Source organism: Cryphonectria parasitica, assembly GCF_011745365.1.
Source record: "Cryphonectria parasitica EP155 unplaced genomic scaffold M406scaffold_2, whole genome shotgun sequence".
NCBI classification, from domain to species: Eukaryota; Fungi; Ascomycota; class Sordariomycetes; order Diaporthales; family Cryphonectriaceae; genus Cryphonectria; species Cryphonectria parasitica.
This window is the reverse complement of record NW_024468910.1, coordinates 2,140,044-2,154,238: the sequence shown is the minus strand read 5'-3', so window position 1 is coordinate 2,154,238 and position 14,195 is coordinate 2,140,044. Positions and strand designations below refer to the sequence as shown.

The following is a 14,195-nucleotide window of genomic DNA, read 5'->3' as shown; positions in this document are numbered from 1 at the left end:
ACTATACTTAAGAACAAATGGGTTCTAACCATCGATAGCGGATATAGCAAGATGGGAGCAACACCTGAGAATCTTCAACAGCTGCTGCAAACACTGTGGGTGCATGCTGATCACATTCCGATGCCGCTAATAAACCGCATCATGGTCCATATATAGCTCCTCCTTCTCTACCATGCTGCTCTCCAACCTGGAATGTTGCTTAATATGCAGTGGAAGGATATCATACTATGAGTGAAACGAGACGAAAGCTGGCCGGAGGGCTGACAACCAGAGTCTAGCCCGACTCTCTACTGCAACAAGAGAAAGAGATATGCCTTGCTAGTTGGGTTAGATGAGAACCGGTACGTTAGCACTCTGATGCCCACCCTTGAATGCACATCTAACCGTACTCTAGATTCGAATTCGATCTTATAATGATGCCTACTCTACTTCTCTGTTTCACCCACTTCCTCATCGCTCTAGCTGTGAAAGTAGGCGCCTTAAAGATATGCTTTAAGTTTGTAAAGGATGTGATCCGTTAGCTTATTCTTGATAGCAGCAGTTGCACAACTTTGGAGTGGAACGAGGAGATGCTCAAGAAACGTGTATTTATACTAAGCTATGCTACCTTCCGCTCATATTGGATCCGCCTCTGCATCGTAGCAGGCTTCGAGATAGTGCTACGCTCCTACTCATTTCGCGTTGGTGCTGGAGCAGGCATTAATAGTAGGCTGGCCCTCTGCCTCTGCTCTTCCCTCCCTCCCGGGGGGGGGGGGGGGCCGGCTTTTCTCCCCCTCATTTTGCTAAAGCTTACGATCTAACAAGCTATAAACAGAGCATATGATCAGTAGTACGCGCTGCTACATCATGGGATATACGAACAGAACATTTCAGAAGGATTACTAGAGCTGGAATATTCGAGTTGATCTCCAAAAGATATACTTTAGCAATCTTGCAAGGATTACGGATATCCTCCCTCTCTCTGGTATCTCGCAACATTACAACGCCTATGCTCCTATTTACATTATGCAAGACTATATAAGAGAGATTGAGACCAGCAAATGTATTCAGGAGCTGCGCTGTGATGTTGATGCATTGAAAGTACGAGGCGCTGATGCAAGCAAGATTCAGGAAGCTGAGAGTATCTTGAAATACTAGCGGTCCCGTCTCCAGAAGTTGAAGCTTCTGAAGCAGCGGAGAGAATATTCCCGACAGGCTGCACAGTTTCGGCAAGAATGCAACGAAGCCAGCCTCCGAAGCCTGCAGAAGGATCCCTATTAGCATTACAACGGTCCGGAATACCATTCAATACTAGATATCAAGAGGCTGATGCACTTATAAGCGCTAAGGACGGTCTTCGATGCCGAGGCGGAAGCCAGGTTGCTTGAGGCTATGCAGTGGCTGATATTTTATATGGAGAGCAGCGTTGAGTTGATCTCCCGAGCTTCTCGCAGCGCCTGTCCGTTATCTGCGGCTTCTGCATGCAAAGAAGGCGATGAACAGTCAGGCTAGGATACCCAAACTGCAGCCTCGCCGGGATCTGATGGAAGCAAGCAGAATGTAAGCAACAAGAAGAGCAACTCACATCAAGCAATGGCCTCAACTCAAGAAGGATCTCAGGGACCCATACATGCCTCTGGTATCACAGCCGATAAGGGGATGATGAGGCCTACCTGTTTTATCTGCCAGCAGAGCTTTGGGCGGCGCAACGAGCTAACGAGGCATGCACGGGTGTACAGGGCTACATTATCAGTCCCGTTCCAGTGTTCCGAGTGCAAGCGCCGCGGTCTAATGCCACCTACTACGCAGATACCAGCTCAGTGGAGCAATCATGTGGAAAGAGTCCACAGCAAACAGCATACCCTCAACTTCCTCAAGCACCTCGCCGTCTCGATTCCGAAGGCCAGCATTTTCAACGAAATTATATACGCTATCTGCAACAGCCGAGTTCCTATTCACAGCTTTATGCATCATATCAATGCGAAGCACATCGACGGCTCCCTTAACGATCAGTGCAAAATTGTTACTTGCTCAGCATGCCCCAGTATGAACAACCTCAGTATCGACGCTTACATCTCTCACATATCTGCACAACACAGCATTCAACCCATGGAACGTTGTCCTCTTTGTCGCAACTTCTTGACTCGGAAGGATCTAGTCATACATTATTCGAGATGATCAAGCCACCAGCCCTAGTGCACCCGAGGACATTCACAACTACAAGCCAGATGGCAGACAAGAAAATGAGAGACCTACGCACACTGACTGCACAATCATCTTTCACCATCCATGCATGCATTGCAGCTAGAGATTGCCCACATGGATGGTTACATCAGCTTTGCACAGCAGTTTCAACACAACGACTACCAAGCATCAAACGCCTTGCATTTGCAATTGTTCCGTCATTATATAGGGGTCAAGGCGGGCAGATACTTGAAGGAGATGATCTTTCTAAGATCAATGTTATACCACCTTATAATAGTATAGTTGCCAATCCTTTGCCTCCCATATCCTATAAGTTCTTCTCATATTTAGTATATTACTGGTCTGACACTCTTATCAGCTCGTGGTAGAAAGCATGATCGAAGCAGCTCCACACCTGAAGTTGAATTTGCTTCTCAACCCATGAAACGTGCAGCTGTAGAGGCGCTTCTGGATGTTCGACTCCAGACCCACAAGAATGAGATGGCTGTACTTTACAGGAAACTCGAGGAGAATGTTTCGGAGTTGCTTAATAGGCACAAGTGTGAAGTCGCGGAGATGCTAGCTGCTCAGAAGACTGAGTTTGCTGAGAAGCTGGCCTCCTCGGAAGATCGTGTCAGAAATGATGTGGTAGATGGACTTGAGGATTTGGTGGATGAGAAAATCTTGGCTGAGCAGGAGGAAGTAGAACTTGCAGTGCTGGACCGCCTTAGCAGTGTGCCTGTGACAGCTGAAATAACATTCATGTCTGAATTAATATTTCTCTCTTGTCTATACTGAATGAGACAGATCCGTGCTTTTATTACTTATTCTTTACTGATCCGGGGTTAGTGTAACATTACCATTGATGGGACTCTTTAACTAGCTGTATGATCATAAGTCAACACATAGCACTGCAGTCTGTTAGAATGGCCAGAACCAAATAGTGGTGCGGAGGAAGGAGACGTGGATTCTAGCGGTATGCCCTCGGCATTGCGGATGATTTTGAAGAGATGTCGATCCACTGCGCTGGTCTCACGATCAAGAATTGAGTTTCCTAACCACGCAAGGACACCCAATCAATATATTGAGAACCTACGGGCCTTTGTCAAGAAGTGCCGGGAAGCAGCTGAGAAAAGCGCCTTCTGGCATCGAGGCGCTCAGCTTGAACAGCGAACCAGCAACTTGAGCACCCAGTGAAGCTTCGACTCCCCGTAAAAGGTTATCTATTGCAGGATCGAACAGAGTGGTGAAGAAGCAGGCAATGGACAGATCAGGGTTAGGGTTACTAGCGTGACTATGTAGAATCACAACATAGTTGGGATAGCCAGAACTGAAGAGCTGGATATATAAGGACACGTTCATTACCATTAGATAGATCATTGTACATAGCTCTTCAGTCGTCAATCTAAGTATCAGACTACTCCCTTCTCTGATAGCCCAAAGGCAGTGAACACTTGCACGAATTACCCAGTCACATTTCCGTATTCAAGGTCTTATACTTGGCACCGCTCTTGTTAGCATAAACCCCATCAGTACTTAGGAATCTTTGCTAATTCATTGGAAGTAGAGAGAGGCATAATTAGCGAGTGGCAGGATCAAAGGGTGGCAAGACTAAAGATAGAGAAGAGTGGCATAACTAAAAGTGGAGACATGAAGAGTAGCATGAAAAGGGTGGAGAGTAGAAGGACTAAAGATAGAAAATGGCACGATTATAAGTGGCGTAGTAGGACTAAAGAACTAGAGATGAAGAGTGGCAGAATGAAAATTGGAGAGTAGCATGATCAAAGATGTAGCATTAGCAGCTATTGATTTGTTGAGAATACACAGCAGGGAATGTAAGCAGCAGGGCTATACAAGGACAGCTTAACCAATTTGAAAAGATGGCATAGCCAATTTCAAAAGTTGGCACATCTAAGTTAAAGTTGGCTGAAAAAGCGGGGCATTCAAGTATATTGGATGCTGGAAAGCGCGCGATTAAAAGGAAAAACTTTTGTAATGTTCCTGGACCTTAAAACGGTAGCAAAAAGTTGTGCTAAAGGCTTTTGTAGGGGCTACCGTTTTGTCAGTTCTGACAGCTGGTATCCCTGTCAGTTCGCGGGCACTCTACATGGGTTCCTAAGGCTACCCTAGAAGACTCAAATAGCGCTGCGATTTTAAGCCTTGACTGCGCACTATAAGTACTTCTGGATGCATTGTGGGCCAGACTAGCAAAGTGACAGAGGCGATAGCTCGGCCCTTGGTAAATATATAGAGCTGCTATTTGGCACAGAAGCCGCCATGTCTTGGCGACCCAGACGGCTGGTAAGCTTGGCACTCACGAGGCTCCTCAGATGCACATCCAAACAAAAAGAACAAACCATGCCCAGAACCCCATATCGGATCTTGTCCTCTAGATGATCAGATTTAGATGTGCATAGCAAGAACATCAACAAACGAGAGAAGGAAGAAAGACAGAAAATCATGAAGGCATAGCGGATGCAAAGGTTCCGGGTCGCGAAGTGGTAACCAGTTCTACCCGCAAGAAGTAGTTTGGGACCGTGAAACGTGGAAATCAGATCCATGTGTTCTGAGAAGGCTGGAAGGATTACTTACCCTCTTCTGGTCTCGGATGACGGGCATCTTCTTTCTGGGGTAATCGTCTCAAGATGCGATCACCGGTTTCATTCTCCAATTAAGCTTTCACCATATTAGTGACGTTCCCGGCCGATCATCTTTTTATCAATGCCGAGGGTGTTGATTCACCAGCTTCCCTTCCCGTGCCAGAAGACCTAGACCGAGGTCGATAAGAGAGTGGTGGGAATGGGATGGCCCGCGTGCCCGTCCTCAACACGTCCCTGGGAGGTGATGTTTGCTGCAGAGACGCGCAAGCAGAGGGGCCACCGAGGAGTCTGGGTTCCCTTCGGTGCACGGCAGATAGACAGCAAACCCTTGTTTTCACCAATGATTTTCCTCGTGTGTGGTTGTGGATCGTGCCGACAAGCGGGGGGACCTGGAAAACTAACATTGGACGCACCTTCACATCAGAATTATGGTGCCTGGCGGAGAGTGGTGCTATTTAGGACAATTCTCTTTAATTTGGCCGGCCATTTCTTGTTTGCTGTGTCCCTGTCCTGAGTGTCGTCGATTGTGGCCGATCAACCTCAAGTTCTGAAAAGGTGTTGTTTCGAGTGTGGTTGTGGGTGGTTTGAGAAGATTGGATTTTTCTGCATTCAGTGTTGACAGGGGGACTATGGTATTACCAGTACTCCGTAGTGCTGTGCGTACGTACATACATGGTATTCTGTAGTACTATAGTGCCTCCTGTTTAGGTTGCATAGTACACCACACACATCTTGGGGTGTAGGCGCATTGCAGAAGCTGAATTCGACGGTATGCTCGCGCAACCATTATCATCCTAGCGGGCATTGGCCCCCACCAAGTCCACCAAGTCCGATTGACCCACCTGCAACCAGCGCCCACTGCACCCGTCGCAAGTGAAAAAAAAAGGAAGGCTAAGCCCACACCAATCCAACAACCTGGCCCCTTCCCCTGCCAGAAGTATGCTATGCCCCCTGGGGCTGCTGCCCGCGCCATCTGAAGCTGCGCAAGCTCTCCTATTCTGGTGACGCTCTCAGGCTTGGCTCCCGTCTATTTCGAGATCAGATCCTCCCTCTAACGATACTCCCTCTTATTTTTCTTTTACTTCCCTTTTTGGGTGATGGTCGGCGTCTCTTCCTCTCAAAACTCGAACTTCTACATACATTCATCCAATCGATAGACAATCCGTCAGCCACTTCAAGACACCCACGCTTCCCAAATTAGACCGCGCAAGCTCGCAGCACATCGCCCAACGTCCGCGTCATCCTACCAGAAATCGCGACTGCCGACCACAAAGATAGACAGACAGTGGGCAGCTCTCAAGAAACGACCCGAGTGAAGATTCATTGCGACAACCTCGTTGCCAGAACGAAGACAGACACACAGACCGACCAACCGACCACCTACCCTCACATCCGACATCCTATTGAGACCCTGTTGCGCAGCCGAATCGACCCATGCTCCGCTTCTCGATAAAAAGGTAGCTGATCACCATCGCGCCCGCGCGGGCGATCCAGCTCCCTACGGCGAGCAACCTTTGCCCATCATGCTCACCTTCCGGCGCGCCCTGATTGCGGCGGCCCTCTTTCTCTCCGTTTTCTACATCCTCACGCGCTCGCACAGCTCTCAACAGCCAGAGATAATACCCGGCCCATCCTCGCCGCTCACCAATGATGTTCCGTCAGACTCATCACGATACTCCACGACGATGGGAGAAGAGGTTGGTGTGAGTGGCGGGGCTGGCAGCAGCAGCAGCAGCAACAGCGTGGGCGCCGGCAGTGGCACCGGCAGCAGTGGGAGTGGCGCAGTGGCGCAGAAACCATTAAAGGACATGTCCAAGATGACGCTGGTCGAGAAGCTGGCCTACCAGCACCCCTACGACGTGGAAAGCAAGTTTCCCGCATACGTGTGGCAGACCTGGAAGTACAGCCCCGCGGACGGCAAGTTTAAGTTCCGCGAGGAGGAGGCCACCTGGACGCGGCTGCACCCCGGCTTTACGCACGAGGTCATCACGGACGAGGTGGCCGAGGGCCTCGTCAAGCTGTACTATGCGGCCGTGCCTGAGGTCCTCCAGGCATACGACGCCCTGCCGCTGCCGGTGCTCAAGGCCGACTTCTTCCGATACCTGATCCTGCTGGCGAGGGGCGGCGTATACAGCGACATCGACACGACCGCGCTCAAGTCTGCCGTGCAGTGGATTCCCGAGAGCGTGCCGCGCGAGTCCGTGGGCTTGGTGGTGGGCATCGAGGCCGACCCAGACCGGCCGGACTGGCACGACTGGTACAGCAGACGGATTCAGTTCTGCCAGTGGACCATCCAGTCCAAGCCGGGCCACCCGGTTCTGCGGGAGGTCGTGGCTGCCATCACCGAGGAGGCCCTCCGGAAGAAGCGGACCGGTCTGCTGGATAACTTCAAGGATAAGAACGTGATCGAGTTCACTGGCCCCGCCGTCTGGACGGACGTCATCTTTGGCTACTTCAACGACGCCCGGTACTTTGACATAAGCAGCAGCAAGGGCGCCATTGACTGGCACAACTTCACTGGCATGACCGCCACCAAGAAGGTCGGCGACGTTATTGTGCTGCCCATCACGAGCTTCTCGCCTGGCGTGGGCCAGATGGGCGCTGGGGACTATGATGATCCCATGGCTTTTGTTAGGCACGGGTTCTCGGGTTCGTCTCTATACCCTCCCCCCTTCTTTCTCCTTGTTCTCTTTTGACTAATGTATTTCCCATGAACAGGCACATGGAAACCGGCCAAAGAGAGGCATATAGGCGGCTGAAGAAAGAGAGAGAAAAGAAAAAAAAAGATAATAGAATCAGGGGATGGGGGTGGGATGTTTCATCCAGGCAGATAGAATTCCCCGCAGCTATCCTCATCACCTCTGCCTTTGAGCCCTAGTCTTTGGCTTTTTCTTCATTCCCCACTTCCTTTCCTCTGTGTATACTTACTGCTGCGTCTCATATTAAACAAGCGCTGGGTTTGAGCCAAATCTGCATGCAAATGGAGTCGGTGGTGTTTTCAAAAACAAAAGCAGAGAGCCCTCCCTCGTGGGTTCTCAAAAGAGTATTCTACTGCACACTTTTATAACAAAGTGCAGAGGGGTAGCGCAGTGCATACATGTGTCGGTTATCCCTTGTTGTTTTTTTCTTGGCCCAACACATATTTCTGGTCTCTGGTAATACTCCAGATTCAGTACGAGCTTGCCATTGCGTTCATGTTATCGATGATGCCCCAGACAGACTGTGCAGACTTAGATTAGTTTTCGTGGGCAGGACCAATGAAGTCGACAGCTGATCACACATTTTTGTCACGTTTAAAACAGCCGAGGATGAACGAAGTGTTGTGTCATCGTAAAAAAAGATATGATTAAGTGGTTCGCAAAACGCCAATTGCCATTCCATCATACATACACAGTCCGGATCGCATGTTGTTGCATCGACCGCCGCAGGTTTGCAGCTATGTCGTCTCCTGATCCAGATCCGAGGCCGGACCACCACATATCAGCCTACGGTGCTGATATACCTTCCATAAGAGCCTGCCGCTGGAGGTGTGTAAAAGCGAGACTGCCTCTCTACCCCTGTCGTACCATCATGATCAAGACGCTGCTGGGTTCGTAAAAGGATCGACCGAAATCAAAGATGCGCCAAGGGAAATCCCCCGCACACCATGTACCAATGCCATTGGGCCAGTAAGGGCATTTATTTGCCAACCAGTCCTTGATCGCTGTTGCGTAATCTCCGCGTAAAGGAAGATCTCTAAGAGACACGATCGAGAGCCTCGTCCACTGGTTGTACATTCATGCCCAGCCTTTTCGGAGTTGCTGGGGTATCATTATTGCCCTCCGAGTCTAGTGTTTCGTAAAAACGACTGCAGAAACCTTGTCAGCGGGCCCCTGTAACTTGCGATCGGTAGGACGAGGGTACAACACCGCCGCGATAGGAGAACCCCGGGGGGCCGGGGGGGGGGGGGTCAAGGAGAGAAAATCAAGATCTCGCCACTTACTCGGTAGGACAATAATCAGGATGAGAATGATGATGCCGACAATGATGCACATACGCATCTTCATGTCCTTCCACCACATCTGCTTCCTGACCCGGTTGGCACCACGACGGAAGCCTTGAGCTGACACAGCCAGGTTGTCCGTCTTGTCTTGCAGCCTGTCAATGTTCTCGCCACGTTCGTTGGCCATGTTGATGTTGTTGCGCATGGTATTGATAGTACTCTGCATGTTCTGTTGGGAGGGGGAAAAAAGAAATATGTCAGTCATCTGTACCCGCAAGCATGGGAGACTTAATCACTTCTCTCCTCGTCGAGAGCTCCAAAGACGTTGGCGTAGGGGGTCGCGTCGACGGGGCATCATCGAAGGCGCAGGCCCGGGGGATGGCAGAAGCTTGTTGTCGCGGCCAAGCCATCGTGAGGATGATTATGACGTGGTTCAAAACTCGACGTATACCGGTAGGTCCCCAACCCGACCATTTATGTGGACGTCCAACGCTCGAACTATCCATAACAACCGGCCCACAGCAGCACAGTCATGACCAAGGTTCGTCATTCGCGTTGTTGGTTTGCCCGGTGCAGATGTCGCACGGGAGCACGACAGGTCGTCTCGTGGTCGCCATCACCATCATCGTTTCCTGACCGGTCGAGCCGACGCAGCTGAGGTCGAGAAGAGACACAGTGCTGACGTAGGTTGCGCAGGTGGCCGGTTCGGGTCGTTCAAGCTCGCAATCTCTCCCCGCACGTCGACGGCGAAAAACTCAAGCGGGCAAGATGGAAGCACTCTGGAATTTGTACTTACTCCCTGGATCTGTGCGATTCTGGGATCGCTGGATTGGGGATTCTCGCCCGGGTAGCGAGCATCGGGGTCGTAGCGTCCGTCAGCCATTGTTGCGGATGGTGGATTGGGTGGTGGTTTGTGGAATTCAATAAATCAATCTGAGTAGGCTCCGAGAAAGTCGAAAACCGTCGTCGCGATGGTGCCGATCTGTTTGATGGGCTGTTGGCGAGAGATTGTTTTGCGGTGTATTGGGTATCGTTCCAAGGTTGTCAGAGTAAGAGAAGAGGGAAAGAGGCGGTTGAGCTTGGCAAGCGGGTGAGAAGAGGAAAAAGGTTGCGGAATGGAGGGAAGTCGAATGGGCAGAACAGACAGGTGAGACGCTCTGCCCTCTTGGGCCTTTGGGGGAGCCTGAAGGTGGCAGGGTGGCGGCAGGGTACGTTAGGTTGAACAAGGCCAGGGTGGTCCCCGAAACGGGTCTGATCTTTTGGGGATGGACTTGAGTTAGCGCCAATATCTTAACAGTGAACAGGTCTTGGTTGTTAGTCAGTCACACTACCGGCCGGCTTCTCAACTATCAAAAGATCTGACCATCCAGATAATGCCACCTTCCGGAATGACCTGCTGCTCGCCTCCTTCAGCAGGTGTAGTGTAGTCAGGCCCCAACCTCCATCAAAGCAGCTCCCCGTCCAGCATGGCGCAGGTAACCGTACAGCCAACCAGCCAACCAACCCAGAGGCCTCGCTTGGTCATTCCCAGCCCAGGTTTTGCCTCTTCCAGCCCCAGCAGTAGCTGAACCCCTGTCGAAGCATATGTCACAGACTACGTCTGCTCTTGGCCGCCACTGGAGAGAAGCCTCGTATTGTCTTCTTTTTTTTCTTTTTTTTTGTCACCCCTTCTCTTTTGCTCTACAGTCATCACTGTCATTAAGTGGCAGTGCAACCGCTTCAGCTTCCTTGTAAATAATTATCATGGACAGATACCAAGTCACGTAAATGCCATAGTAGCTGGCATTTATGTCTGAATCCGGAATAGCCAAACCGTAGTCGTTACGTGGTCTCCTTCCAAAGCCGTTGCATCTTTGTTTCATCAACGTCCTACCGCAACACGCACTTCTCGGCGGAGCTTCATCCAGAAAAAAGGCTAGGGTCTATGCGACACCTCATTCATGTAAAATCAATTGTCACCTCACCTATGGGTGGTTTGCAGCGGAAGTCCCTCCTCCGTGTGAACCGCCATCATGGCAATGGTAACGAGATCTCTGCGTCTCTTCTGCTTCTCGTCATACCAGCCATGTGCAAGCACATTGTGCATCGTGAAAGGCCGTAATCGAGTACCTTCTGGAAATACTCCTTGGTCGACCATTATTGACGCTCCCACCCAAGCATCATCATTTGCACCTTGTGCTCCGTGAAGCGTATGAAATTGATTGTCACAATGGCAGACCTCATATCTGGACAGTGAAAATATGTTTGTGTAATTCAGAACACTGCATAGGATAAGGATGAGCACGAGCCAAATGGTGCTACAAACATGCGGCTGCGTGATACAATTATGTCCAGAGTATTCTATCTCCATGGCAGCAAAGCACTTTATTGTTCACCCTTGCTCAGTACTTGAGTTTCGGGAGATGGATATTTTTCGATGCCTCATGGCGAGGGTTTCTTATACTTCTTCCTCCTCCTGCACATAATAATCATGAAAACGCTTTTTTTTCTTCTTTTTTTTCGTTCTTTTTTGCCTCTCTCCTCGACCTACACCCGCAAAGATTCAATCTTTTTCTGGTGGTTTTCGTAAACTGAATGTTCTCGAGAGCTACGACGTTCATCCTTGTATCAAGCCGCATGACGTCGGCACCAAAGGCCCTGCAGTAGCCCGTGAGGACCCTGATGTTAGTTAGACCGGCAGACTGGGCATGATGCGTACATAGTAGAACAGTAAGCTATAGATATTCATGTCATGAAAGCTCCAGTAAGGCCTGGGTGATAGTAGACTTTCCAGGAATTACATTCTGTGGCCTGTTGCAGTAATAGGGGGGACATGATATGTGTGTTTGATCAGGGCGACGCGGCAGCAAGTAAACGCAGCCGCCCTCACGAGCAGCCATCTTCTCCTACTGCTTCACCCTTTTCTGGTCTCCTTTCCCTGCCATCATGTCCCGCCCCTGGATCCTCATCACTCCGTCCAGCCGCGGTATAGGACATGCTCTCACGAGGCATCTCCTCCGCACCACAAACGTTCCCATCCTGGCCACCGCGCGCCATAACCCTGCCGCAGTAAAGTCCAGTCTCCTCAAGGATCTCCCGCCCAACAGCCGCGCTGGTGCTGCCCCTGCCCCGGCTGACCGCCTCCACGTCGTTGCCCTCGATGTGACGGACGAGTCCGCTATCCAGGCCGCCTCGGAGCGAGCCGCCGAGCTCTTCCCCTCGGACGCGCACCACCTGCACCTGGCCCTTGCGGTCCCGGGCATCCTGCATCCGGAGAAGGCCACGGGTTTGGTCGACGCCGAAAAGGCGCTCATGACCTACCGCGTGAACGCGCTCGGCCCCCTGCTCCTGATGAAGTGGTTTGGAGATTTCCTCCCGCGCAGGCGGACGCAGTTCGCTCTGGACCCGGCTGACCGCCTGCCCGAGTACGCGGCGTGGGTGGCCATGTCCGCACGCGTGGGCAGCGTCAGCGACAACAGAAAGGGCGGGTGGTACAGCTACCGCAGCAGCAAGGCGGCGGTAAACAGCCTGGCCAAGGGCTTTGACCTCCAGCTGGCGACACGGAGTGGGGACAAGGCCATGGCCATGGCGTACCACCCAGGTACCGTCAAGACGGACCTGTCGAGAGACTACTGGGACACAATGCCCAAGGAGAAGCTGTTTGACCCGGATTACGCTGCGGCCAAGATGGTGGAGGTTGTCACTCGGGATGTTGGGCTGAAAGGGAGGGGTAGATGTTGGGATTGGAAGGGCGAGGAGATCTTGCCGTAAGGTCCATCTTGGCAGAGGATCCAACGCTATCGATGCAGAGAGCACTCATCGGGATCGTAAAGGCCGTCATCGTGTCCTAATTCTTTATCATAGTATCTACCCATCTCCTCGATGGAGCACAAATTCCACCCTGGCGTCCAACAAAAGAGGGCCATCAAGTATTACACAATTCTCCCCTTCAAAGTACAATCAAAGCGCCCGCCTCGTGAAGATCGTGACATAATGGTTCATAGTTGGACCTCCTGGAACGATGATCGACTTGCTGCGGGCGATGGTGCTGCCTTGTCCTCGTCCAGATCCTCAAATGCTGCCGCCTTCGGTCGTACCGCCAGGTTCTGCTCCTTGTCTTCCGCCCTCGACTTCTGCTCGTCTTCTGCTTTTGCCTTGGCCTCGTCGATGGCAGCATCATCGTCATCGTCGGATTCGTCCTCGTCGTCACCATCCACGGCTTCCTCCTTGTTCAAGGCGGCATAGTCGTTCTCGTCCTTGTCGCCCTCCTGGGCCTTCTCGCTGCTGCCCTCACCATTCTCGGCTGACGGGGCAGCGGGCAGGTCTTTGTCCTTCGCTGGCGGCGCTGGCGCGGTAGCAGGTGCCGCGAAGGACGCCTGCTGCTGCTGCTGCTGCTGCTGCTGCTGCTGCTGCTGAGTTGCCGTGCCTGGCCGATCCTCGCTCAGCGGGCCTGGCCGCACAGCATCCAGGTAGAACTTTGTGACGCCCAAGATCCTCCCACTTTGCTCACATGCGTCCACCCACTCTGGCCGCACTACAGGAATGTTCATCTCGACCGCCTTCTCCCACTGGATGCCTCTGCCCTCGGTCGTCACGAAGTGTGTGGTATCTATCCGCACGCTGTCCACGATCTTGGCACCAATCCTTTCTACGGCCACAGCCAGGTTCTCACGCATGGTCTGGGGCAGGATACCCGTCGTGATGGTGATACCGCTGAGATCTGTCATCTTGTGTGTCTGGACATCCACTTTCTCGCTCGTGTACGTGCCGGCAGTGGTTCTTAGCACCAGGTGGAAAGTGTACTGGGTATCAACGGCCAGGCCGGAGATCTTTGTGGTGTGCATCTGCAGGGGCTTCGGGATCGTGCCTGCTTTGTTATTGTTACGATACAAAGACAGGCTGATTAGGTCGGCTGTGGCAAGCTGGATGGGGTCCCATTCCAGGACGACGGAAGTCTGCGTCGCGTTTCGGCATCGTAGAATCGGCGTAGAGGGTAGTGCGGCACCAAAGGCATTGTAGATCTTGTCTTGCAGTGCTTGGAAGCGCTCCTCGGCTGCGGATTCGGAGGTGGTATTGCGCCCAACTGTGATGTCGACGATAGAGCCCGAAGAGATATCAGGGGGGAGAAGAATGGACGGGAATTCGATCTGAGCGAATATGGTCAGCTTGAAATTTGAGGAGTGTCGGCAGATCTGCACCAATACGTGGACCTTGGCTCTGCCGGAGTATAACTTACGAGACGTTTATCTGGAGTGAGCAGGACAGTTACGCCGGCGTCGACCTTACCGACGGTCAGAGAGACAAGCATTTTGTCCACTGCGCGTCCGATCGTAGGGTGCCTAGCAATCCAATTGCGCGTCGCGGTCTCTCGAAAAAAGACAGGATGGGCGGTGAGGAGGGACGTGGCTGAGACGTGTTCAATGGCTTTTGAGGACAGCTAAAGTTTAGAGCTATCGTCGATCCTGCCTTCG

The 14,195-nt window shown here is 51.8% G+C and overlaps 4 protein-coding genes across 4 annotated transcripts; 2 read left to right on the top strand and 2 right to left on the bottom strand.

The window, feature by feature from the left end:
- Window positions 1-1,572: 1,572 nt before the first annotated feature.
- Window positions 1,573-3,360, top strand: M406DRAFT_71534 (uncharacterized protein; the record flags this gene model as incomplete). The annotated part of the gene is made up of 3 exons (XM_040925477.1): window positions 1,573-2,023; window positions 2,543-2,896; window positions 3,089-3,360. 3 exons carry the CDS (start codon window positions 1,573-1,575, stop codon window positions 3,358-3,360), a joined length of 1,077 nt encoding a protein of 358 aa, XP_040779499.1.
- A 3,211-nt stretch (window positions 3,361-6,571) lies between these two features.
- Window positions 6,572-7,522, top strand: M406DRAFT_45113 (family 32 glycosyltransferase; the record flags this gene model as incomplete). Its single annotated transcript, XM_040924265.1, has 2 exons — window positions 6,572-7,412; window positions 7,482-7,522. The coding sequence occupies 2 exons, from the start codon at window positions 6,572-6,574 to the stop codon at window positions 7,520-7,522; spliced, it is 882 nt and encodes a 293-aa protein (XP_040779498.1).
- Window positions 7,523-8,085: 563 nt separating this feature from the next.
- M406DRAFT_354912 (uncharacterized protein) lies at window positions 8,086-9,806 on the bottom strand. Its single transcript, XM_040923030.1, has 3 exons — window positions 9,542-9,806; window positions 8,746-8,974; window positions 8,086-8,610 (listed from the first exon to the last, which is right to left on the bottom strand). Exons 1-3 carry the CDS (start codon window positions 9,626-9,628, stop codon window positions 8,591-8,593), a joined length of 336 nt encoding a protein of 111 aa, XP_040779497.1. The 5' UTR covers window positions 9,629-9,806; the 3' UTR covers window positions 8,086-8,590.
- A 1,731-nt stretch (window positions 9,807-11,537) lies between these two features.
- M406DRAFT_354911 (uncharacterized protein) lies at window positions 11,538-14,137 on the bottom strand. Its single transcript, XM_040923029.1, has 2 exons — window positions 13,961-14,137; window positions 11,538-13,871 (listed from the first exon to the last, which is right to left on the bottom strand). The coding sequence occupies exons 1-2, from the start codon at window positions 14,030-14,032 to the stop codon at window positions 12,723-12,725; spliced, it is 1,221 nt and encodes a 406-aa protein (XP_040779496.1). The 5' UTR covers window positions 14,033-14,137; the 3' UTR covers window positions 11,538-12,722.
- Between the last annotated feature and the right edge of the window lie 58 nt (window positions 14,138-14,195).